Here is a 26,668-nt window from a genome sequence, read left to right on the forward strand (position 1 = left end):
AATGTTGTATAAATCTCACCAACTCCAATGCTGGAAATGACACAGGGTTACATATGCTCATTCACACACATTTGGTTTGACTTGAAATGACTTCTGTTCTTGTCTGAAACCCCAGGCGTAGTTCCCCAGATAGGTACAATGTATGAAGCTCCTGTCTAATGTCCCCCAAAATCATATTGCTTAAATATTGCTGATAGTGTTGATCTATCCAGCTCACTCACTAATCACACCATGAAGATCCCGGTCGAAAGAGGCGACTAATGGGATCGGGTGGTCAGGGTGGCTGACTTGGTTGGTGCATGTCATCGTATCCCAATTGCGTGGATCGATGCTCATGACGTCAGTCACTGGATTGTCTTGTTCAGACTCAATTAACAGTAGACAGGAGGGAAGAACCAATTGTTTCAATCTGACTTTCCTCAGTGTCCGAGGCTATACAATGTACAAAATGAGATTTATTTGAATGATTGATTGTTTTCTAGAAGTTGTTGAGTAAATAAAAAAACAACAACTTAGTGGATAACTTCTGGTTTTCTGCATTTAGCGACGTCTCCATGTAGATTCTTACACTGTTATGAAGCTGGAATGGTGTTTCATTCTACACAGAAACATCGCTACATGAATAAACCACAAGTTGTTATGGATAAAGTTGCACATTTTGTTCATAACCCGTTTTTATCTAGGAAAGAGGTTTAGAAAGGGATTTAGATATTCACTAATGTCGGCTGTAATGTACACTCCCAGATGACTATGAAGAGGAAATTAACCAAACTTGGCCACGACAGAGCGGGAATAGCAAAAGGCAACAGATGTGTTTCAAAATTTCGAATCCTGAACTTGCGTTTGTAGCCATGATTTTTGTGACAAACGAGCGTTGTTGGATGTGAGCCCACGTTGATTGCCCGGTGTTTGTTATGGTAATTCATTCGCTCCATGAACAGGAATTGTGGACTTTGAATAGCATGTTGTGTCTTTTTTGTGTTGCTTTTAAAATGGTGGCAAGGCAACTCATCATAATTGTCAACGATGACGCTCCCATTAAGCGTGACATGAAAATGTAGTGACATTATATTACATTAGGTTATTTCTGTCCCTTTTAGGCTCAAGAAGTTCTCATTTCAATACACCCTCAGAATGTTTGTGAAACAGCGGTTATGTATCCGATTTTATCTGTTTTGAAAGAAACCTGTTTTGCACTGCTGGTGAGTTATGAAGATAGTTGGTGTATAGATAGTGTGTGATAATTTCATGAGATGGAAATGAAAGAAGTAGGACAGGGCCTACTTGAGCTCATGATTTCTCCGCGATCTACTACTACTACTACTACTACTACTACTACTACTACTACTACTACTACCACTACTAAACAACAATGGACATTTGAATTCAAACGTTTTACAAAAAAATTGCTTACCGCAACGCTTTATAAAATGTTTACTACTACTACTACTACTACTACTACTACTACTACTACTACTACTACTAAACAATAATGGACATTTGAATTAAAACGTTTAAAAAAAATTGCTTACCGCAACGCTTTTTAAAATGTTTAAGAGACAGTTGTTGCCATGATTATTAAATTACCCCTCTCTCTATCTACCCGTTCATTTCGAGGAGTTTGTTATTGTTTACTGTGAGTCTTCTGTATTCGTAGCTAAATTTCCCACCTCTCACATTATATCTATATATTTTGTTTTATTTTTCAAACAATATCTGACACAAACGGTACATGGTTTTCTCCCCCAAAAAATAATTATATGCAGGAGTGAACTAACAAAGCCTAAGAACAGGGTTGGTACACAACTTATCTTATCTTGTTCTCGGGGATTAAAGATTGTTTTCCCCGTGGTTTTACAAACACATCGTATCATTTCCTGTGATACACACTGTATGAGTATTGCCATTTACAGTAGTGTCGTTAACGTCCTCGAATTCGTCACTGAGGAAACTCAACACGCCTCAGAACTGAATAATATCATAATACTAATTCAAACTTTAGCCATCTGTTGGGGAAATAGTGGTGATTGAGTGACTAACACATGACTTCGGGGATGACATGAAACTCCTACACTAACGCAAAGTCTCTGCAAATGTATAATTTTGAAAGAAACAAACATCGCCATTGAAATTTAAAAGGAGCCCCAGTGAGGTGAGATCCCGAACCTGAGGAAAATCTAGCCTTGCTTCATTTATGGCTACAGCATTACAGTAAGGGCTGGGAGGGAAAATAATATGGTTCAGGGACTGTGAGACAGACTATGAAACTGCAGTTGCAAAGTCATAACTGTGTAACTAGTCATTCAATATTAAAACCTTTATTTTGCCATAAACGTGGAGTTCTCTGAGGAATGTAGGAATTATGTGTCTGTATTAAGAGGATGAAAAGGCGGAAATATTTCCTTCTGCAATTCACACATGGCAAGAAAAAAAATGACACCACTACACTGAAATACAGATTTTAGGATGAACATCACAGGTGAAGCGTCTTCATTCATTTCATCTCAGGACGTTTCATGATGCATCTATTTGATACTCGTATTTACGCTTTGAGTGCTTTGAGGGTAATACAAAGGTAAGATTATAAATGGACCTATAGCTACGGTAAAGCTCCCAAAGATGATCAGAATACGTTAGGTCTTGAAATAGTTGGTTTGTCGCGACGCTGACAAGTATATATCACGGCGTGTCAGCTTGATGCGGGAGTAAAGCGAATACGTTTACCAGTTCGGTGAAACCCACAAGCACATATATAATGCCGACACACCTAGACACAAAATCAGGAAAATCTGAGATTCGAACTCGTTATCATATGTTTCTGCAGGTATTATACCCAGACACAGCAGGTAGTGTACACCGACACAGCAGGAATTGTACACATACACAGCAGGTATTGTACACAGACACAGCAGGTAGTTTACACAGACACAGCAGGTATTATACCCAGACACAGCAGGTAGTGTACACAGACACAGCAGGTATTGTACACAGACACAGCAGGTAGTGTACACAGACACAGCAGGAATAATACTCAGACACAGCAGGTATTGTACACAGACACAGCATGTATTGTACACAGACACAGCAGGTATTGTACACAGACACAGCAGGTATTGTACACAGACACATCAGGTAGTGTACACAGACACAGCAGGTATTGTACACAGACACAGCAGGTATTGTACGCAGACACATCAGGTAGTGTACACAGACACAGCAGGAATTGTACCCAGACACAGTAGGAATTGTACACAGACACAGCAGGTATTGTACACAGACACAGCAGGTAGTGTACACAGACACAGCAGGAATTGTACACAGACACAGCAGGTAGTGTACACAGACACAGCAGGAATTGTACACAGACACAGCAGGTATTGTACACAGACACAGCAGGTATTATACCCAGACACAGCAGGTAGTGTACACAGACACAGCAGGTATTATACCCAGACACAGCAGGAATTGTACACAGACACAGCAGGAATTGTACACAGACACAGCAGGAATTGTACACGGACACAGCAGGTATTATACCCAGACACAGCAGGTAGTGTACACAGACACAGCAGGAATTGTACACAGACACAGCAGGTAGTGTACACAGACACAGCAGGAATTGTACACAGATACAGCAGGTAGTGTACACAGACACAGCAGGTATTGTACACAGACACAGCAGGTATTGTACAGAGACACATCAGGTAGTGTACACAGACACAGCAGGAATTGTACCCAGACACAGCAGGAATTGTACACAGACACAGCAGGTATTGTACACCGACACAGCAGGTAGTGTACACAGACACAGCAGGAATTGTACACAGACACAGCAGGTAGTGTACACAGACACAGCAGGAATTGTACACAGACACAGCAGGTATTGTACACAGACACAGCAGGTATTATACCCAGACACAGCAGGTAGTGTACACAGACACAGCAGGTATTATACCCAGACACAGCAGGAATTGTACACAGACACAGCAGGAATTGTACACAGACACAGCAGGTATTATACCCAGACACAGCAGGTATTATACCCAGACACAGCAGGTAGTGTACCCAGACACAGCAGGTATTGTACACAGACACAGCAGGTAGTGTACACAGACACAGCAGGTATTGTACACAGAAACAGCAGGTATTGTACACAGACACATCAGGTAGTGTACACAGACACAGCAGGTATTGTACACAGACACATCAGGTATTGTACACAGACACATCAGGTATTGTACACAGACACATCAGGTATTATACCCAGACACAGGAGGTATTGTACACAGACACATCAGGTATTGTACACAGACACAGCCGGTAGTGTACACAGACACATCAGGTATTATACCCAGACACAGCAGGTATTGTACACAGACACAGCAGGAATTGTACACAGACACAGCAGGTATTATACCCAGACACAGCAGGTATTATACCCAGACACAGCAGGTAGTGTACACAGACACAGCAGGAATTGTACACAGATACAGCAGGTATTGTACACAGACACAGCAGGTATTGTACACAGACACAGCAGGTATTGTACACAGACACAGCAGGAATTGTACACAGACACAGCAGGTATTATACTCAGACACAGCAGGTATTGTACACAGAAACAGCAGGTATTGTACACCGACACAGCAGGAATTGTACACAGACATAGCAGGTATTGTACACCGACACAGCAGGTATTATACCCAGACACAGGAGGTATTGTACACCGACACAGCAGGAATTGTACACATACACAGCAGGTATTGTACACAGACACAGCAGGTAGTGTACACAGACACAGCAGGTAGTGTACACAGACACAGCAGGTAGTTTACACGGACACAGCAGGTATTATACCCAGACACAGCAGGTAGTGTACACATACACAGCAGGTAGTGTACACAGACACAGCAGGTAGTGTACACAGACAGCAGGTAGTGTACACAGACACAGCAGGTAGTGTACACATACACAGTAGGTAGGGTACACAGACACAACAGGTATTATACCCAGACACAGCAGGAATAATACCCAGACACAGCAGGTATTATACCCAGACACAGCAGATATTATACCCAGACACAGCAGGTAGTGTACACAGACACAGCAGGTATTGTACACAGACAAAGCAGGTATTGTACACAGACACAGCAGGTATTGTACACATACACAGCAGGTATTGTACACGGACACAGCAAGTATTGTACACAGACACATCAGGTAGTGTACACAGAAACAGCAGGTATTGTACACAGACACAGCAGGTAGTGTACACAGACACAGCAGGTAGTGTACACAGACACAGCAGGAATTGTACCCAGACACAGCAGGTAGTGTACACAGAAACAGCAGGTAGTGTACACAGACACAGCAGGTAGTGTACACAGACACAGCAGGTATTGTACACAGACACAGCAGGTAGTGTACACAGACACAGCAGGTAGTGTACACAGAAACAGCAGGTATTGTACACAGACACAGCAGGTAGTGTACACAGACACAGCAGGTATTGTACACAGACACAGCAGGAATTGTACACAGACACATTAGTTAACGTACATAGACCTATTAGGCATTGTACACAGACACATAAGGTAGTGTACACCGACACATTAGTTATTGTACACCGACGTGTATCACGTAAGTTCTGATATAAATATGTAGTTACTACATTTTGAAGCGGCAACTATAAATCAACAGACATCTGTTTTATATGGTATTATCTGTATAATCCTCTTGTGTCCTGGTCTATTTTACAGAGTTGTAAAACGTAACCGCTTGAATAATACACAAGACAGGTCGACCCTGTTTTCCCTTTGACGACTATATTTGTTACATGCACGTTCGCTTTGAATAGCAGCAGGAAACATTTGAAGTGTGAATGCACTTTCAAACCTTTTACTTCTCCCACTTGAACGCAGGGACACAGAATTATACAAACTGGGTGTCTCTTACAAGGAAGCATTAGTATAACATGATGCTTGTATAGGCGAATATTCAACCAAGAACCCTTCTGTCTGTACAGGTAAGTGTTACTGATGATGTCTCCCTTACCTCAATATAGCCGACAGACCTGAGTTTGGTTTAAGGCCACGCTTTCAGCTGTCGTGTCAAGTTGATGCGGGAGCAGAAAAAAAGGTGCGTGGTTACAACTTTTCTGAAACCCAGGTGCATGGGTATCGTGCTGACGTTCTAACTCACGAACATAGGAAGCTGGGACGTCTAAGGGGCACAACTCTGCAAAAGCGCATTGCGGCGGCGTATACGACTGACTGGAAAACCTGTGTCCCCTTTTACACGTGAATCATTATTTAATTAATTAGTCTTTATGATCTAATGACGACAGTCTCTGCAGTGTTTGACGGTTTCACATTCAGTTACTCCGGAATTCGTTTACCTGCAATCACAAGTGTAATTAGTCAGAATTTTTTTTTTATTGAAACGTGTCTATGTATTTCCGTATGTATTCATTGCTCTATGCTCTCGTTGACGTTGTCCACATAATTTACATATGTCATGGGCGTAATGTTAATATCTGGGAAATATGATGGCAAATATGACGAAGATGTTTTTTCCAATTCATGTACGAGTATGTAAGGCATAGGCCCATGTACATTTCATTTATACATAGTAACACATTATTGAGGCAATTGACATTGAAAACAATACTAAGGTATAATATTAGGTCTTTGTACGTATTAATAGGCTTCCTTCAAATTCTTAGCTATATTTCTGAGTATACAGTCATTTTTGCTATAAAAGAGATTGCTGAAGGTATTAACGCATGGATTGATATAACACATAACAGGAATATATTTCTGTCTTTATGATTCGTCCTCAATAGAACCATTGCTACATAGCCGACAACAGCTTGGAGAATAAACAATCTTCTCCTCTGCCCAGATTACTCCGTATAGGCAATTCACTTAATCTTAACATGCACGTACGTCGATGGTCTCTATTTCTGAAAGCTGTAATATAATACTGCATAACCAATACTATCTTAACGTGTGAATAATACCTTAATTTACAAGACTCTTAAATTTTCATCTGAATGAACTATTTGTTACACTATAACAAACGTTGCCTGGACAGCTACTAATATTCTGCTCGTGCCAAATATAACCAAATCCATATATGTCGAATAAATATTTCGCATGAGTAATTCTACCGCATTCATCCAGCAGTAACAAATAACACAATCGGGGATATTTTTCATTCTTCATTCTGAAAGGTTTACACCAGTATTTAACACACATTATATGATAATCGAAAGGCAAACCGTATCTTCCACATTAAGCCAATATTGCTGTGCTAGATACATATTTACTAACTCTTAAAACAAATTTACATAAATAAGTATGAAAAGTTTCCACAGCTTTGCAACCCCAGATATCCGCACCATAAAGAAGGATGGGCTTTATCAATCAAACTAATTTAAATAAATGTTAACTGGCATATTTGCAAAGTGAAACTGCCTCTGTTTAATGGCAAACAAAGCTTTAATCTTGTGGGTATTAATGCATTTAGACCAAGACAGAATACCCAGATGACTATAGTAAGTACTAACATTAATACGCTTATCATTCAACACATAAATAAGTATGAAAGGTTTCCACAGCTTTGCAATCCCAGATATCCGCACCATAAAGAAGGATGGGCTTAATCAATGGGCCTTAACATCAAACAATTTAAATAAAATGTTAACTGGCATATTTACAAAGTGAAACTGCCTCTATTTAATGGCAAACAAAGCTTTAATCTTGTGGGTATTAATGCATTTAGACCAAGACAGAATACCCAGATGACTATAGTAAGTACTAACATTAATACGCTTATCATTCAAAAACATTTGTTCATCATCCCCTTGAAGAGTCACCTTATCTGTACTCCAAAATTTCGGTTTTAGACATGCTAATTTCAAATCCCTACATTTTACAAAAAATGGGTAAAATATCAATTTTTCAGTGCAGACCTATCACAGTTTCATCAAATATACACAAATCATCTGCATATAGTAAAAGTAATATGTCTATGAATTCCTCTCCAATAAAAAATCCTCGCAAATCACTACTTTCTGTCATAGACTGTTATTCAAGGATAAACATCGTGAACCGAAAGGCACTCAACTCACATCCCTGTCGAACGCCGCTCAGTGATTCAAAATAATCTGATAGAGAGGTTTTTGATGTCCTGACAGCACACTGAATCTTGGAGCAGAGATCCTTCAAAACCACCAATAAACGACCGAGTATTCCATTTTTCTTTACTGAATACCCCGACGTTTAGAGAGATACGTTTGTTCTAAACACTGTAAAGTAAATATGTTGTCAATTGTACTGTTCGGCTTCGAAATCCGGCCTGAGCTTCAGGAATTGTGTCATTGTTATACATTAAATATTGTTGTCATTAACATTCCAAATACATCCATCATCGTTTTTCTTCTACAATTACTGACATCATTTATATTATCTTTCTTATGCAGAAGAACTATCAGTACTGAACCGCAAAAGAAACGTCACCCCAAGTAATATTGCATGAAAAGTTGTCATTTAAATATCTGGGTAATGTTTGTCAAAGGTTCTAAAATTTAACATTACCTTGTCCGGAAAAATGAATTTTGATGATAAAAAACCCCAAGCAGATGACAATAAGACCGATCGCTCAAACGCATCACGGCAACGGCCATGGTAACCCGATAAACGTGAGTTCCGTGCAAATTGAAATGCACATCCGTTCCCCCATTTCTTGCACACAGAGAGTGTCTGGCGACGCCGTGGGGAAAGTTATTCGGATGCTGTGTTATTGAGAGAGACTCGTGGGGTGGTCCGAGCATCATGGTGTGAGGTGGACTTGGTCTTGCACAGATGGGTGGCCCTATGGTCTTCCAGAACATCGATCCAGGGAGAGGCAATGGTGTCACAGCAGCTCGGTACATTGATCAAGTCTTGAGACCACGTCGCCGCAACCGCGAGTTTCGGCATTATAACGCCCGTGCCCACACTCCGAGAGCAACAGGAGACTTCCTCCAGCAGAATGGCATCAGAACCATGCATTGGCCTGCCCTCAGTACCGATTTAAATCCCATTGATCCCGGACGAGATTCAAAGTCGGCTGAATGACGTCCAACCAAGGCCGACAACTGCAACTGAACTGCGTCAGGGGCTCCTCAGAGTGTGAGCTCAAGTGCCTATCGCCTTCATCAACCGCCTCATCCATTCCATGTATCTACGTTGCACGGCAGTCATCAATGTACATGGAGGACACACGAGATACTGACTTGTGATGCCATTTTCTCAGCGACTAGTGTTGTGTTTCACTTTAAGAACATTTGTCACTTTAATTTTAACCTTTATGATAAGATTTGCCAAGTTTCATCTTTTTAATATGCCTCAAAGTATGTTTACAGTGTTTGGACAACTAAGTTTCCCATATATCTATCCACGGTGACGTTTCTTTTGGAGGTTAGTATATTATATCCTTTGCCCACTCGTAGGGAAATACACCGTTGTGCATAATCCTATTAAAACTATAGTTTTAGTATGGTATGATTAAAGTGCTGCAACATGTCACCGTTTCAGGAAAAATTCCATTCTGTCCTGCCGATTTACCCAATTTAAATTATGCATAGCTGATGATACTTCTTCTCCTGTTATATCAGCAGCATTCAGGAGACTATTCATATCAGCATGACATTACGAGGATACTTCGCCTGTCTCACAATCCCTGAGCCATTATATTCCCTTCCGCCTATAGCTCTTTCTGTAATGCAAAAGCCCAAAATGAAGCAAGTCTGGATTTTTTTCAGGTTCGAAATCTCGCATCTCGCTCCTTTTCAATCCAAATTGGAGTTATTTGATTCCATCAAAGACAAAGCGTAGTCTAAAGACGACTCATTGAATCGGTGATAAGGCTCAGAGATTCGGTTGACAACGTGTCATCGTACTCGACGGAGTGGATGGCTGCTCATAATATCAATCCTTGGCCCATCTGGTCTACACTCGATAAGTTAGGATATTTCTGAGTGACAAGCGAACGAACGAACGAAAGAACGAACGAACGAACAAAGACATCCAGTGAGATGTGACCATCACAGACTCCCAGGACTCGTCCCTCAGCCTTCCCTATGTGGCACAGTCCCATCTCTCTGACAATGTCACACTGAGCCTTGTATCTACCATGGGTACTCTACAGGGAGCTAAGGGTTTTACAGCTAGGCACGCTGATTCGCAAAATCAAAATGACAGAATGACAATGGTCTGCTCCTTATTTCTTTTACTGAATATCGTTAATATATTAGAGATATTTTTTATTCCTTGTCGTTTTGAGGACGTCAGAATTGATTAAACAGAAAGAGCATTTCTCGGATAAGCATTAGTTTGACATCCAGGTTATATGCTAATGTTGATCCTAGAATCTAGTCCTAAAATAGATATTCAGTAACAGGCAACATCTTCATTAGGGCTTGGCCATGATGTCAGGGCGAACAAATGGCTATAGGGGTCCACATGTCAGTTGTTCATACAGACGCTGTTGTAATGAAAATCACTTCTTGAGTGTCCCTTACAACATGTATGACCTGTCCGTAGCTCGTTGTAAGCACTCGCATAGAGGTCGTCAGTGTCTTAATGATGTCACGCAGGATGAGTCGCCATTCGTTCAGAGCCTGAATCACCTCTCGATCATCTGAGGGTGTGGGGCATGCCAGAGATGCTCAATGGCAGAACGTGCTCGCTAAATGTAGTGTTCAGGAAGTCACGTACAGAACGTGCCAACAGTCGCCAGCTCTCCAGATGACACAAGTCACGTGTCGCGCACGACGTGGTCACATATTGAAACACTTTCGTTCTTCTCACATAAATAAAAGCGACAAAATCCTTTCAGTAATCGTAAAATCTCTTTGCTGAAAGCAGAGTTCGTTTTACGATTCCCACTGTATCATTAGCATGTACTTATAAATCATTAACAAATATTGATGATGCCAGGTGTTCGTGAAAGGGTGAGTGTATCCTGCTCCACCGGTGGGACTCGTAACAAACACATGCAAAAACAAGCGCTCACTCGAACAAACGCGGGAACATATGGTACAAGTCAAAATAGGGCATTGTGTCTGTAACTGATGTGTCAACTATTGATACTACATCTGTATCCTAAATCGTTTTGAGAGCTTTACTGAGGCCTTGACTATTCGAACCCTGACCAAAAAGACCTTAACGCAAAGAGTCATATGGCAGCTTTGATTTTGTTTTTTTGTTTGTTTGTTTAACGCCGCACTCAGCAATATTCCAGCTATATGACGGCGGTCTGTAAATAATCGAGACAATGTGATTGGCATCGTAAGCATCGATCCACGCAATTGGGATCGATGAGATGCATCAACCAAGTCAGCGAGTCAGACCACCCGATCCAGTTAGTCGCTTCTTACGACAAACATAGTCGCCTCTTACAGAAAGCATGGTTTGCTGAAGACCTATTCTACCCCGGAACTTCACGGGTCTGGCAGCTTTGTAATCCTCATAGAAATAGCATCTTTTTTACGGTTACCAGCCTCGGACAACTTTGTGGTTGCGTTGGGAGCTATGGTTCTTCAATTGCTTGCGTAAGATTGTGTTTGTTAATGTTTTTGGAAATTTGTGAAGCATCTCTCCTAGCTGTGTGAGTGATTGCCAGTGTTGTTTGGTGTAGTGGCCATGTAAAGTTACCCGAATGACCTTAATCAAGTCTCAAAGGACAAAGCACTGGTTATAAGGATCTGTTGGAGCTCATGCACTCGTCACATTAGGTAGTTCTGGACAATAGCTGCGTTAAGGGTTACATCGTTTATTATGCATCACTACTACGGGATGCGGTTCGACCCGTTAGAAAGGTCTGCAAAGGACTACATCTCCGATTGGCTATAAATAATAAAATGTTTGTAAACATTTAGTTACAAATCTCTAACTTAATGATTTACCTCGTTTCGGGGGATCGCCAGCTTGTTTCCCAAACCCGTTTTGATTTCGATTTGGAATACTTATTCAAATTACACTTTCGATCAGAAAAGTAAATCTTATGGCGCACATCGGCAGACTTTTCTAACGGGTCGACTCGCAGCCTCAGTAGTGACCTTGTATAATAAATGGTTTCATAGACTGTATGTTAGCATACACATAAACTGACTTATCAAAAGAAAGTATACAGATCAGATTTTAAATTGACGACACAACACTCCCCCAAAGCAATCTTTAGAATCATGAGTAAATAATATTATCACCACGACATCGTGAGTCTTAGCATACTCTTATGTGGTTCGCTGATTAACCTTTCGCTGATATATGACCAAGGTCACATGAGGTACTATATATACATCCACAATGTGAACCAAAGGATTTTATTAGTTTCACTCTTCTGATAAGCAGTCAATTACTGGTGGGAACACTTACATCAATTCAAATATACATAAACATAGCCCTGTTTCACTGACCCGGAAGTATCTTTATTCGGGACAATTACAAACAGAATTTGCCATCAGTAGTAGGCACCTCTCTTAAACTAGTGGGGTATTCTGATATCTGATATATGAACGAAGACATCGAGACAGTTCATGGTTATGCTTGTAAAGATTTTTAGGGGGTGAAACTATATCAACTCCATGTGGTCTGAATAAACCTTGGGAGACACCCACGATATATTTTGGCATTTAACGGTGTGTTAAATATTAGTCTTAAATGTTACCACTCGGTGTGCGGACATTTTAATGAATTATTACATGGATCTGAAAGGGGTATAATTACCTGGGTTACAAAATTGCAAATGAAATTTGAAGTTGCACTTTTACCAATCGTGGAATACTCAAGATGAAGAAAGTGTTCAATTTTCCCCCTTGAATTCATGCTACGGATTTAATATGAGCAAGACTAACATTGTACAATTTCTAGTGGTTCTTAAGTATGCACTTACGGGGTTTTAACAGTTAGTTGGGTTTTAAAATGAAATCAGTATGATCCAATGTGATAAGTTAATGTCAAGTAAGCAAGAAATAGTATTCATAATATCAGCATGTATGTCCTTTAGGCAATATGCAAAGTTATTGTGCTAGCTACTGAACTATGGATGTTGCGGTGGGCCATATTTTGTTTGTTTGTTTGTTGTTTGACGCCGCACTCAGCAATATTCCAGCTACATGACGGCGGTCTGTAAATAATCGAGTCTGGGCCAGACAATCCAGTGATCGACATCATGAGCATCGATCCTTTTACGGAAGCATTGGTTGCTGAAGACCTATTCTACCCCGGATCTTCACGGGTCCGGTGGACCATATACTGTATATGTGTCGATTGCCCACTCCCTCGCGAATAAAGATTGATTGATTAATGTATGAATATTAAATATACTGTAAAATAATCAAATAAACCATTTCATTTTCAAAACATGTATTGTTACTAGTATATGTCTTGGCACAGCGTAAATGTTATGTTTTAATCCTAAAGGCGGACATTCATATAGTGTTAGTACACTATAATCACTACCAAATAAGTTAATTGAAACCAAAACAGAGGCTGTGTGCTTTAAAACAAAATGTTTTAAATCAGCGTTACGAAATGAGAAATTGTTCATTGCTTATTGTCATTGATATTATCTTTATAAGTAAACTATAAGTTTTAAATGCAGTCAATGCGTTATGTTTACCACTAGACGCTTGTCGTTGTAGTATTTCATTAGTTATTTAGATGGGTTACATTCTCTGACAGGGCAGGAAACTGTACACATTCAACCAAAGGACTCGGTGCATTCTGGGTATGGTTCCTTCCAACAATGAAAGTAAACAGAAATTAAGATCAAAGGATTCCAAACGCTCGATTTTTGGTGCTATACTTTGATCCATTCAAGGTTTTTAGTTTATTCAACTGGAATGAAATTGTGTTTCTGAAACGTCACCTACTCCTCATGTCCAAACAGCAGCAGCAGTTATTCACCGACATTATAACGCCATTGTGAAGATTCGATTTACACACAGTTAGGCCACACACATTTTTCAGCGATGCATAACATAGTTGCACACATTTGTCCTCCTAGGGGTAAAAAACAAACGTAGTAATAGATCCAGGTATGTTGTACATTTACCTGCCAGGATTGACTTAGAATGTACCAAGTGTCCATAACGCTTGTCCTTCAGAAACTATTTCCTGTTTAGAGACAGATTAAATCCCATTATATGGAGAAGAAAGACCCCTGAATCGTACACTATGTTCACGGGGTTAGAAGTGACGTCAGGGCCGTCCATTGATCCGCCGTACATTAGCCAGGCAGTGTGCACAATATGACTCGCTAAACGGCATAGATTCAATCTAAATTATTCAAAAAAGGTAACTCGGTTAGCGTGATCTGGACATTTCGTTTAGTTTAGTTTCTGGAGCGCATCTCTTTGAGGTTTTACCATGCGGCCAGCTGATATCAAAGCCTTCTAATCTGTAGAACGGAATACACTTCCTGTATACGGACACGGTGCGTATGTTTCTAATACCTGGAAAATGACCTCACGGGCATTTAAAAATAGTATGCTAAGTCATATTCAAAATCTTTGTCAGGTTACCTAAGACATATTGTGGTTTGGATGTAACGTCTCAAAAGACTCAAACAATACTGACACCATTTGTTTTGTGATTATCAATATTATTTTTGTCAATTGTTGATACATTCGTTTCACCAGCATACATAAACGAACACGGATACGCCCTAAATTGAAAATACGCATTGACACTTTTAATCTGGTTTCAAAACCCTCGTAACCAGCAGTCCCTATTGTCCCACTGTGAGGCCAGCCTCCATGCTGTACACACTCATGCATTTTCGCTTTCGCTTTACCCACTGAGTGGGCGACTTATTCATAGCCTGTTGAATGTGCAGGACAGGTATGGCAGAAAGACCTCTTTAAACGAGCTACCTGTAGTTGATTTCCTTGCAGTACATAGGTAAGTGTTCCACGTTCGGATCACATCTCATGACATGACTGACATGCTATGTTATGTAAGGGTTTGCGGGTTTCCCGATATAGGCGCGTCTTTCTGGTACTAAACATAGTAACATGACGTTTGTCTGTGTTGGTGTCATCAAATACAACATTTTGTTACCTGGCACATTTGCTCATAATGTTATACGCTATATTATGTATTATAGAATGCTTCATAAGGGAGGCATGTGTAATAGTGGACCACATACTGTCAGTCTAGACTGTTACCTGCTATTTCTACACAATGGCCGAGCAACAGCAAGCACATACATGTAGGTTTATTGTAGTACAATGCCATTGAAAGGTTGATACATTGTATGCAACGTTGTCGTATCACACGTATCAATACTGCATGGCAAACAATATTGCATGTTTAAAATTCTATGAACTGTCTCCTTTTTTATGTAGATATATTAGTACCTAAAAAACCTAGATGTATACATTTTGAAAAAGGTAAGACACAACCGATTGTATATTTCATATATCCCAGCCTACTGAATTTTAAATGTATACATATGACCTCATTTTTTATAAACGTGTAGGATACCACCATTACCAGCTAAAGCATTGGTACAATACCGCGGTATGTCCCTCCAGATGGTTGTCGGTCCTGCCATCCCCGAGACGAAGCAGTGGACAGGGACGACGGATACATTTTCCAACGAACTGTTACAATACAAACAGACAGACAGACAGTTTTATTCAATATATAGGCCTTTGGCCTGAAATACATTCATATACAGAATAATACTGACCTGCATAATATATTAGGATTAATATATCCAATTAAACAGATCTTGTTATAAACAATGAACATTTTAGCTGCTACAGTAAGTATGTATTGTACTTTAAAGAGATAAAACTGGTCTAATGCAATATTGTAGATGTTATATATACTGACACACTATGAAAACTCATAGTAGAATTTGGGAAAAAATGTTCTGTAAACTGACAGAAGACAAAGAAATTGTTATGTGGTAGTGAGGCCTGATGGCAACAGTACAATAATGTTGTCTGAGTTTGAATCCTCATTCACCTTGTCATACCTGGACATAAGTTTGAATCCTCATTCACCTTGTCATACCTGGACATAAGTTTGAATCCTCATTCACCTTGTCATACCTGGACATAAGTTTGAATCCTCATTCACCTTGTCATACCTGGACATAAGTTTGAATCCTCATTCACCTTGTCATGCCTGGACATAAGTTTGAATCCTCATTCACCTTGTCATACCTGGACATAAGTTTGAATCCTCATTCACCTTGTCATACCTGGACATAAGTTTGAATCCTCATTCACCTTGTCATACCTGGACATAAGTTTGAATCCTCATTCACCTTGTCATACCTGGACATAAGTTTGAATCCTCATTCACCTTGTCATACCTGGACATAAGTTTGAATCCTCATTCACCTTGTCATACCTGGACATAAGTTTGAATCCTCATTCACCTTGTCACACCTGGATATAAGTTTGAATCCTCATTCACCTTGTCATACAAGGACATAAGTTTGAATCCTCATTCACCTTGTCATACCTGGACATAAGTTTGAATCCTCATTCACCTTGTCATACCTGGACATAAAGTTGAATCCTCATTCACCTTGTCATACCTGGACATAAGTTTGAATCCTCATTCACCTTGTCACACCTGGATATAAGTTTGAATCCTCATTCACCTTGTCATACCTGGACATAAGTTTGAATCCTCATTCACCTTGTCACACCTGGACATAAATTTGAATCCTCATTCACCTTGTCACACCTGGACATAAATTTGAATCCTCATTCACCTTGTCACACCTGGACATAAATTTGAATCCTCTTTCACCTTGTCATACCTGGACATAAGTTTGAATCCTCATTCACCTTGTCATACCTGGACATAAGTTTGAATCCTCATTCACCTTGTCATGCCTGGACATAAGTTTGAATCCTCATTCACCTTGTCATGCCTGGACATAAGTTTGAATCCTCATTCACCTTGTCACACCTGGACATAAATTTGAATCCTCATTCACCTTGTCACACCTGGACATAAGTTTCCAGTCACTTGTTACTAATCAAGAGTCGAAATCCACTGTGAGATTTCAACATGGCATTATATATCGACGTGTTATTAGTTTTCGGACGCTTAAGAACATTTCGTAGTTTCCTTGCTTGTCATTTACAATGTCCGTGTGACGACGCTACACCCAGACGCGATATACATGGCCGTCTGAAAACCTTCGTTGCTGTATTTCAGTATGAGTATGACACTTTGTAAATAACAACAATTTTATTTTAACGGAAAATTGATACAGAATAAAATCATGATAACACTTTATCATTTTGAATTGTAGAGTAGGCGGTTGTTGACTTTATTCCTGGTGTAGTAACTGTTTTCAATCAAGCTATTTGTTGAAGCCATTGTCACATATGAATGCATTGTGCGCTATCGGCAATACACTGATTTCCCTTGTCTATAGAAACATTTCGCGGATCACTGCCAAGTCTACATCTAAATATTACAATTGCTAAATTTAAATTTAATTTGAATTCTATAATGTATGTTTTTATAATGTTTGTTACTCAAGTTTCACTTCTATGTACTGTTTACAGACTGCCTGTGTTGGACACTGCCCTTGGCGGGGCTAAGAGTAACAATGGCACCCGTCTTCACCCTCGTCTGTTTGCTGGCCGCAATATCCAGAGTTACGTCTCAGAGTAAGATAAATTTCACAGTAATTAATGCAATGTATCCACATATCGGAATCAACGATAGCAGTGTTAGGTGGTAGATAAGTATAGCGTCATGGGTTCATTCCTGTTAACATTGCTCATATACCTATTTATGTAATCAGAAATAGTTCCTCACCCCCACCCAATAGCGAATCCGGATCCCTTTTTTAAACATCCGATGACATTTTGTATTCCCGTTGCCTACCATGATGACATGTTGATTTGGTTGTTACATATAGTATTTGTGATTATTTGTGTAGGCTTTTGGATGGAACCTCCACAACCCCCATCCTGAAGTTAGAAATGTCCCAAGTGGAACCCCTCCCCCCCCCATTTATAAAATCCTGGATCCGCCCCTGCCTCACGTACCTCAATCTTAAAGTCACATTTCTTGTGCAATGGTTAAAGGAAGAGGTAGAAACCTCGCAAAATAAAAACAACAAAGCAAAAAACAATGATATAAAAAAAGGTAAAAAAAAGGAGTCGGTTCCCCGCGGATTGTAATGAGAATAAGTCATGAAAATGATTAGAATCTGAAATATACACTTTCTAGTACAGAATTGTACAGTGTCACGCAAGGCTGTGGGAGAGGGAAGGTCGTGACTTGAAGGTCACACAAAAACTGCTGAATGTACCCATGTGGCCCTGAAGTAAACACTTCGGACAAAGCAGGGCCGCAACCCCCTCCACATGGTCCTGGGGGTGTTTGCCCACCTCACCACCTGTCTGATTAACGTAGAGCTGCTGGAAGGGACGAGAGTGACCGGGCGTTAGCAAATACTTGTACACAGAGACATTTTGTGTGTCAAATTTCGATATTCTTCTCACCTTTGTCTACGCCTGTATGTCTGTCTACACCTGAACATCAGTATATAAGTGTATGCCTGTCTACACATGTTTGTCTGTTTACATCTACATATCTGTAGGTGTAGAAAGATATATAGTCTAAAACTAAAACAGACAAAAAAGTGTGGACAGACATACAGGTAGACAGACACACATGTCAAGGCGGACACGCAGTTGTAAACAGGCACAGGTGTTGTTTGTTTGTTTGTTGTTTAACGCTGTACTCAGCCATATTCCAGCTATTTGGCGGCGGTCTGTAAATAATCGAGTCCGGACCAGACAATGCAGTGATTGATAGCATGAGCATTGATCCACGCAATTGGGATACAATGACATGCATCAACCAAGTCAGTGAGCCTGACCACCCGATCCCGTTAGTCGCCTCTTACGACAAGCATGGTCGCCTTTTACGGCAAGCAAGGGTTGCTGAAGACCTATTCTACCCCGGCTCTTCACGGGTCAGACACACGTGTATACATACACACGTGACTATACACACTGGCGTAGACAGACACGTGTGTAGGTATAGGGTCATCTGTTTATTATTTTACCTCTCTTCATTATTATATTTACTATTTTCATAGGAATACCACCATACATAACTAAACCGGACGCCCAGACGAAGGATTACATCAAATACGAATCGGAGGTTGTTCTCCCCTGCACGGCAGAGGGAAACCCCAGACCCACGTGAGCAAAATAACCCTTATCCCAGGCTATGGCTTGTAAGAGATAACAAGAGAGCTATTACGTTATATAATCTTGCATTGAAACAACGGTTGTCAAAAATGTATTGCGATATGACCTCTAAATCCGTCTATTTACAGATACAAATGGTACTTCAAAGGAGACGAGGTTAGATCGACAAACGAGTATATAAAAGTAGACAGCACTAACGGCACCCTGACTATACCCAGCTTCACAGACAGAGAGCAGGGGGAGTATCAGTGTGCAGTGGAGAATAATGTTGGTTCGGAAGTGAACCCGTTAGCCATGTCACCCGTTACAACCCTAACACAAATCGGTGAGTTATTCCCCTTTGATTGTGTAGTGCATTACCTGCAACTTTGATGCCTCCGACTTTAGATATGTTTGAACGTACCAAAACTAAACTATAACATCCTATTGAACCTTCTGAACTGAAGGCTTTATACCAGTGATTTGGAATATCATGTAATATCATAGCATTTATTGTGAGATTCATGGGGCTATAAAGGTATGGCAGGGGAAACTCATTTATCCGTTTTTTTAGAACTGACTGTTGTACAGAATAAATAGCGACCAAAAGCAGAACCCTGGGGAACTCCACATTATAGTGGGACAATTTAATGTTTGTTTACTGACAATTACTGACTAATTTCTCTTATCAGGTTGAAAAAATACTGTGTTTCAGCTTTAAGTTAATTCAGTGCAGCACATCGATCAACTGCATCAATAGCAAGTTCATAGTGGGAACAGTTGGATGCAGTCTAAGTATGCCTGTCTGTTAACAGGTTTATCGTTGAAACTTTCGTGAGAGAAGTTAGGCTTTTATTGATGCTGTTTTTTAATCAAAGCGTTTGCAAATACAGTGAGAAGCCTCACTGGTCCAAATGTGAAGTCACATGTCCAAGGATGTTTATGGTTCTGTGAAGTCTGTCGGTGCATAGTCATAAGCCCAACACTTTCCACGAATGTGTTTATTGTGCCAGTGTAGAGTCACGTGTATATTTTCTGTGACTGCTTATGGCTGTATTCATTCTGTCGGTGTGTAGTCACCCATCACAGGTTTTGTAAAGAGTTGTTTATACCACCAGTATATGTTCAAGGCTATCTATGGTGAAACAATGTTACACTCTGCTATTACCCTTTCAACTTAATTATAAAGCATCATTAGAAAACATATTTCAATGCCCATTAAAACATCAGTGCAGCCACGGTATATCTTCAAAGCCGAAGATATTATTTATGATTTATGTGTTTTCTGGAATTCACAATATGATATATAAGCTGTATTACTTTTGAAAATATTTTGATATTCGACTCTTGAACATCTGTATCCCTACCTTCTTGGGTTTACACCTTTCAATACACTGGAATAGTCCACAATTACAATTGGGAGATCTGTTTAATAATAACAATACACAAAACAATCCTATAGTAATGATATAAAGGTCCTTCTCATCATTTAATATCGCCTGTGTTTGACATCACCATACTGGTGCTGTTTCTAGTTCTAGAAAGTTGGTCTGACAGCGGCGCCCCACCTACACCCATAATCAAGTCGGAGGGGCAATATGCCAGCCTCGAGTGTGGGGATGTTCCAGAGAGCGTTCCTCCAGCACGCTTCATGTGGTTCCGACAAGGAACAGATGGCACCCAGGAACAAGTTAAAGAAAGCAAAAGAATCTATATTGACGATAAAGGTATCACTGCATCTTGCTGATTCTTGATGTATGTTGTTGTTATCATGTAGACTTGGGGGTTATTTGTAGTGTGGTGTAGTGTGTTTACAGCAATAGTTCGGATATGTTTGTGTTTGTTTGGGAAGAAGGCCCAATGGGACTTTGTTCGTACAACTTTGATGAAACCCACAAGCACGTGCATAGTGCAGACCGACCAAGGATCACAATGGGTCCAACTCTGGACCACCACCAGCTGATACTGGTACAGCTAAAGGACATATATATTGGTACATAATGCAACATACTGACGATACACAAGCACCCGAAAAGTGACCATCAGGGAGTTGTAAGAAAACCTTGTAATCACAGAAGGTCTTACGTTCTGCGTTATTTTGGGCGTAGGTGGTAACACATACTGCCTTTGGATTGAGTGAGTATGGGTTTACGCCACTTTTAGCAATATTCCAGATATATCACGGCGGAGGACACCAGAAATGGGCTTCCCACAATGTACCCATGCGGGGAATCGAACCCGTGCCTTCGGCGTGACGAGCGAACGCTTTAACAACGAGGCTACCCCACCGCCACCTGAGGGGAGTTGTTTAATGCAGCGCCTAAGTTTGAAGCTAACTGTTGTTTTAAATCATCACTAAAACGACATTCAGCTCCCTTAAATGATAAATTACAGCCTCGTGACGGAGACAGTCAGCAGAGCATGTAGAGCAAGCAGAACCGCTGTAGCCCAATGTTTTAACAGAACCACCATGACTCCCCATCATAACCAACAGGCATTATGTCAGGATGTTATGGTCGGTGTGCTCTATAAAGCTTTCGTTAAGGACACACTAATTCAGAGCTTCCACACCTAATCATTTACAATATATATGCATGAATAATAGCGTAAATTTTTAATTCAAAGGAACCCTGCATTTTGTCTTCTTGGAAGTGGAAGACCAGACTGATGTTGATATTTACAAGTGCGCCATGTACAATGACAATCCCGATAATATCCAACTTGGCAGCCCAAAGAAGCTGACAGTTAAACCAGAAACAGGTGAGAATATGCGAACCTATTTGAATCAGCCCATTCAGTGTAACAGTTTTATACGATTTAGTAAGATTTCACAATACATTTGATAACATATCAGACAAAGCTGCTCTATTACAAACAAAGGTACATATATTGCAGTAAAGCATGGAGTTTTGATATATTTATAAGTGGTACCAACTACTGGTAGATTACTATACCCTCAGCTTGCCTCTCTTTCATTTGATAGTGAATGATAAACGCATTCATATGCAATTATAGAAACGTGTTGCAGAACGTGGACTTGGCAGCTCTTCATGTTAATTCCACAACTTGTGGCTGCCAAGACTCACAATACTGCTATCAACCTGTTGGAAATATAATCACAGGTGGCTTCGCTTGTGTTGACAATAGCAACCTTCGTCAGTTATATCAAATATGGACCAAAAATATCGCGAGTAGCCTCCTACAAATGGAGATCACAACTTATTATGGATGTTGTCGAAGAATATGCCGATAAATGGGACAAAAGAGAACAGGAACCTGTTGAATTGTCTTCAGGGTTGCTTCAATCAGCGCGTGATGTCATTGGTAAAATGCACAAACTGAAAAAGAGGAAACAGAATTGGAATAAACCCATTCTGTCCCAGGCAGCTGTTATCCTAAGTATGTCTGCCCTACATAAAAGGTTGTAGTTGTTCCCACTGACAAGGCCTCAGATAACATAACCATTGTATGTAAGCATCCCTACATTTATTGTTTGATCAAGGAACTTGGTATAAGTGACATATAAAATAATGCCACATATAAGCCCAGTATGCTAACTGAGGGAGTAATCTGCCACAACCATTCATCAGTACCATCAACTTTTGGTTTGACTCTAATGCCTGAAGACTCTTTTGTACTGGATTCCAAAGATCATAAAACTCCGTACAAAGAGAGATATATTGCTATCTCCAGCAGATGTAACACCAAATCCTTGTCTCAATGATTTACCAAAATCAAGGAAGAACTTTCTTTATGTACACAGAAAGGTTTTCGACAAGTGAAATTAATACCATGTGGATTCTCAAAAATTAAAACAATTTGCTTGACTTATTAAAATCGCAGAAAGGAACCATATTCAATTCTGTTAAAACATTTGATTATTCAATTTTGTACACCACTATACCACATGACATACTTCATTCGCTGACCCATGGGGCATTTGTTCGAAACGTATTGATCATAGATACAGTTACATCTATATCTTCAGAGGTTCGGGTCAATTTGTTAGAAATGAAGGCAAATTTAGTTGACTGACAAAACAATATGTGAAATGCTGGACTTCCTCATTAATAACGTTTATGTAAACTTTGGGGTAACACACATTTTGTGCTCCCCTTCTTGAGGATCTGTTTCTTTATGACCTGTTTCTGAACCATCTTGGTTTATAATTTCAGTTAAACCCCAAGTGCCTCCGAGAAATGTGTTTAAGACCGCCGATCCCCAGTTCCTCATAGGCCAAAAAGCAGAACTGGAGTGTGTTTTCAGTGGACAGTAAGTGTCAACAGTTCCATAACATTCTGTAGGACTGGTGTAGTTTCCATACATTAACATAGAGTGAGTGGAACAGGCTCTTGAAGCACACCAAATCAGGAATTACGATAGGATTAATAAAACTTTCGAGAAACCATAGAAATCCAAAGAAATAAGATTGCCATCAGGAAACTTGAGACACTTGCATCAATCAAGTACAAATTGTACAGCCATAGATTCCATTTTATCATTTTATTTATCTTTTAAATCTGTCATTTATCATAAAATTTACATGATAATAGTTAGTTTAACCTAATAATATGTTATATAATAATAATATAAATGAAAAGTAAAGCAACATCAATAACGTGGACATCGAAATCGGGATAATAGGAAATAGGAATAGGGATAAATGCATCATAGTTGCTTTCATCATTGATGTATTTGTACAAGATTGTGTCGTTCATGTGCTAATTATGATCTGAAATAGAGCTGTGTTGCAGGCTGTGATTTTACGAAGAAGTGTAATGTATTTTATGCCAATTTTCTGTATCTGAAGCCCTATCCCGTCTGTCCATTGGTATGACCTGCGGAGAGGGCCCATCACGACCAACAAGAAGTACAAACTTGACAAGAACAACATGAAACTGCAGATTGTTAACCTAACAGATGATGATGGAGGCATTTATAGATGCGAGGGGAACAGCTCTACTTCTGACAACGACATCATCTTCCTGAACGTAACATGTAGGTTGCCATGAGCTATTCCACAACACAACATGTGTTGGTAGCCTTTATTGTCATCGTAGTGTGTTTCGGGGTAGTTGGGTAGTATATTGCTTGTGGATGGAGTATTGATGCTGGCTGCAGCAGTGGTGTAAAAGATCTGTGTAGTATGTTCCAGGATGGTGGGGTTTAGTACGTGTGGATGAGATGTTGATATTTGATGCAGCAGAGGTGTGATAGATCTGTGTAGGATGTTCCAGGATGGGGGGGTTAGTGGCTGTTGGTGGGATGCTGATGCGTGTTGCAGGAGTTATGTGATCGATATATGTAGGATGTTCCATGATGGGGGGTTAGTGGCTGTGGGTGGGATGCTGATGTTTGTTGCAGGAGTTATCTGGTCGATATATGTAGGATGTTCCAGGATGGGGGGTTAGTGGCTGTGGGTAGGATGCTGATGTTTGTTGCAACATTGATCTTATAGATCTGTGAAGGATGTTCCATGATGGCGGGGTTTAGAGGCTGTTAGTGGCAGTGATAGTGGGGATGTTCATGCAGGGGAGGGAGGGAGGGAGAGTGGGCGACTGTTGGGGGAAGGTGTTGGTGACGGTGCTAGGGGAGATGTTGGTGGTGGGAGAAGATGTTTGAGGGGATGTTGGTAGTGATGTTGGTGGTGATGTTGTTGGTGACGTTCCTGTGTATGTATTCTGGCATGATTGTGGGTAATTGGTGATTGAGGTGGAGGTGGGCGCTGTAGATTCAATAATCATATACCATGTTGCAGCTGGTCCTATCTGGGTACAGGGCATTAACAACCAGACTATCCCCGAAGGTCGAGATGCCACCTTCACCTGCAAGGCTCGTTCGGCTCGTGCGGAGAATGAGCCGAGTGCCCCTGTGTGGTACAAGAATGGGGTGGAGATCAACATGAACAATCCTCCAGGTCCGGATTATTTTCTATTGTTGGATTATCACACATAAGAGTATTTCACTTCCAGAGTTCGAGCTTGTACTTTAAAAATTAGGAAGTACTAAGCGAAACATTAACACTCCGAAATATAGATTATTGGGTAAGGTCATTGCAGTTTTTGGCCACGACACCCTTTTTTACGTAATGCTGATAGTTGTTGATAGTACATACGTATGAAAAATATGTATGCATGCATGCAGAATATTCATACGTGAAATGGGTGATGAGTGACATCATGCTAGTATGTTGAAATAATATATTTTTCTGCAATAGAACGAGATCCTATTTTTGCATTCAGACAGTATCAAAACTTACGACAATGTAAAGTATGAAAGTAAAGAATGAAATACTGAGATGAAGGATATGAAAAGTCTTCGTCCATGTATAGTGCTGAGTAAACACATTTTTGCATTTTCCGCAGGTAACGGAAAGATCCAATTCAGCGAACGTGGTCGTGTTCTCACCGTGACAAACCTAACCAAGCCAGATGACATTATGTGCATTCAATGTCGGGTAGCCAACTCGATGGGCTCCGAGTTCGCAAACGGTTGTCTCAATGTCATAGGTAAGTCAATTCAGTTCTATTCTTTATTATCAAATCACCACCGATGGTGATACAAGAGTTTATATTTATAGCAATTGCAAAAGAATAAATACCATGATTGCGGAATAATTAAGATTTCTTTGATTAAGCACTGTCCTACATAACGGTTTATATGCAAATCTTTCTCTGTGAGGGGCAATGTGATACTGTCCCCAACACATGATCAGTTCATTTGATTCGTAAAGCGATGATTTAATTTAAGGAAAATATATATTATGTTTTAGAGCCTATCAGCGTGACTACACAGCCTCCACTTAAGCAGGGCATCAAGAAAGGTGATCTGGTGAACCTCACTGTGCGGGGAACCACAGACCCGGGGATGACACTCAGGTACAGATGGGAATTCAAGAATGAAACGTATTACACAGAACTACCGCCACATGTGATCTACGACGACGTCACAAAACAAACCTACATCAACACTACAAATCTGAGTGATGAGGAGTACGACCAGATAGAAGGAAATTACAGCAGAGTGCTGTTCCATAACTTTGAAACCCGCCGTGTATCCATTGACGTCGTCCTAGAGGATGGGATAGGTTTGTGATTCTTGCTGTTTCTTTCTTTTAAATAGTAGGCAAAGCTGAACATTAAATCTGAATGGTTGAACCCTAACACTAGGGTCTTTTTCTAACAACTGGATTATTTGTTCCAAAAGCGTTGGATCGGTGGTCAAAATGAAAAAGAAACTATCGTTAAAAGTGTTGAAATAATAAAAGGGTTACTTCTCTTCCAATTTAAACCTTCTTCTACGTTTTTTCTCCGTGTCGGAAAAAGAATCTTCTCTATTTAAAAAAAATGTTATTCTAATATTTCTACGACTTGAGTCTGCAGACCCATAATAATAAAAGCAACAAAACCCTTTTCATTTTCATAAGAAATC

At 40.2% G+C, this 26,668-nt stretch overlaps 1 protein-coding gene across 6 annotated transcripts in view; it reads left to right on the plus strand.

Moving 5' to 3' along the window:
* The first annotated feature begins 5,950 nt into the window (after positions 1-5,950).
* Positions 5,951-26,668, plus strand: part of LOC124139699 (neural cell adhesion molecule L1-like protein) — a 28,244-nt gene continuing 7,526 nt past the window's right edge. For 2 of the 6 annotated variants that reach the window (XM_046506970.2, XM_046506975.2), the window contains exons 1-11: positions 14,787-14,891; positions 17,594-17,698; positions 19,144-19,249; positions 19,387-19,583; positions 20,773-20,964; positions 21,863-21,997; positions 23,413-23,509; positions 24,048-24,235; positions 24,996-25,154; positions 25,603-25,746; positions 26,010-26,324. In XM_046506970.2, the coding sequence (XP_046362926.2) occupies positions 14,879-14,891; positions 17,594-17,698; positions 19,144-19,249; positions 19,387-19,583; positions 20,773-20,964; positions 21,863-21,997; positions 23,413-23,509; positions 24,048-24,235; positions 24,996-25,154; positions 25,603-25,746; positions 26,010-26,324 (1,651 nt within the window). In that variant the 5' untranslated portion in view covers positions 14,787-14,878. Of the gene's footprint in view, positions 6,026-14,225; positions 14,485-14,785; positions 14,952-17,593; positions 17,699-19,143; positions 19,250-19,386; positions 19,584-20,772; positions 20,965-21,862; positions 21,998-23,412; positions 23,510-24,047; positions 24,236-24,995; positions 25,155-25,602; positions 25,747-26,009; positions 26,325-26,668 lie in introns of those variants that run through there. The other 4 variants (XM_046506973.2, XM_046506974.2, XM_046506972.2 and 1 more) reach the window with 4 other exon arrangements.

Source organism: Haliotis rufescens, unplaced genomic scaffold (assembly GCF_023055435.1).
Source record: "Haliotis rufescens isolate VD_foot unplaced genomic scaffold, xgHalRufe1.0.p SCAF_1, whole genome shotgun sequence".
Lineage (NCBI taxonomy): Eukaryota > Metazoa > Mollusca > Gastropoda > Lepetellida > Haliotidae > Haliotis > Haliotis rufescens.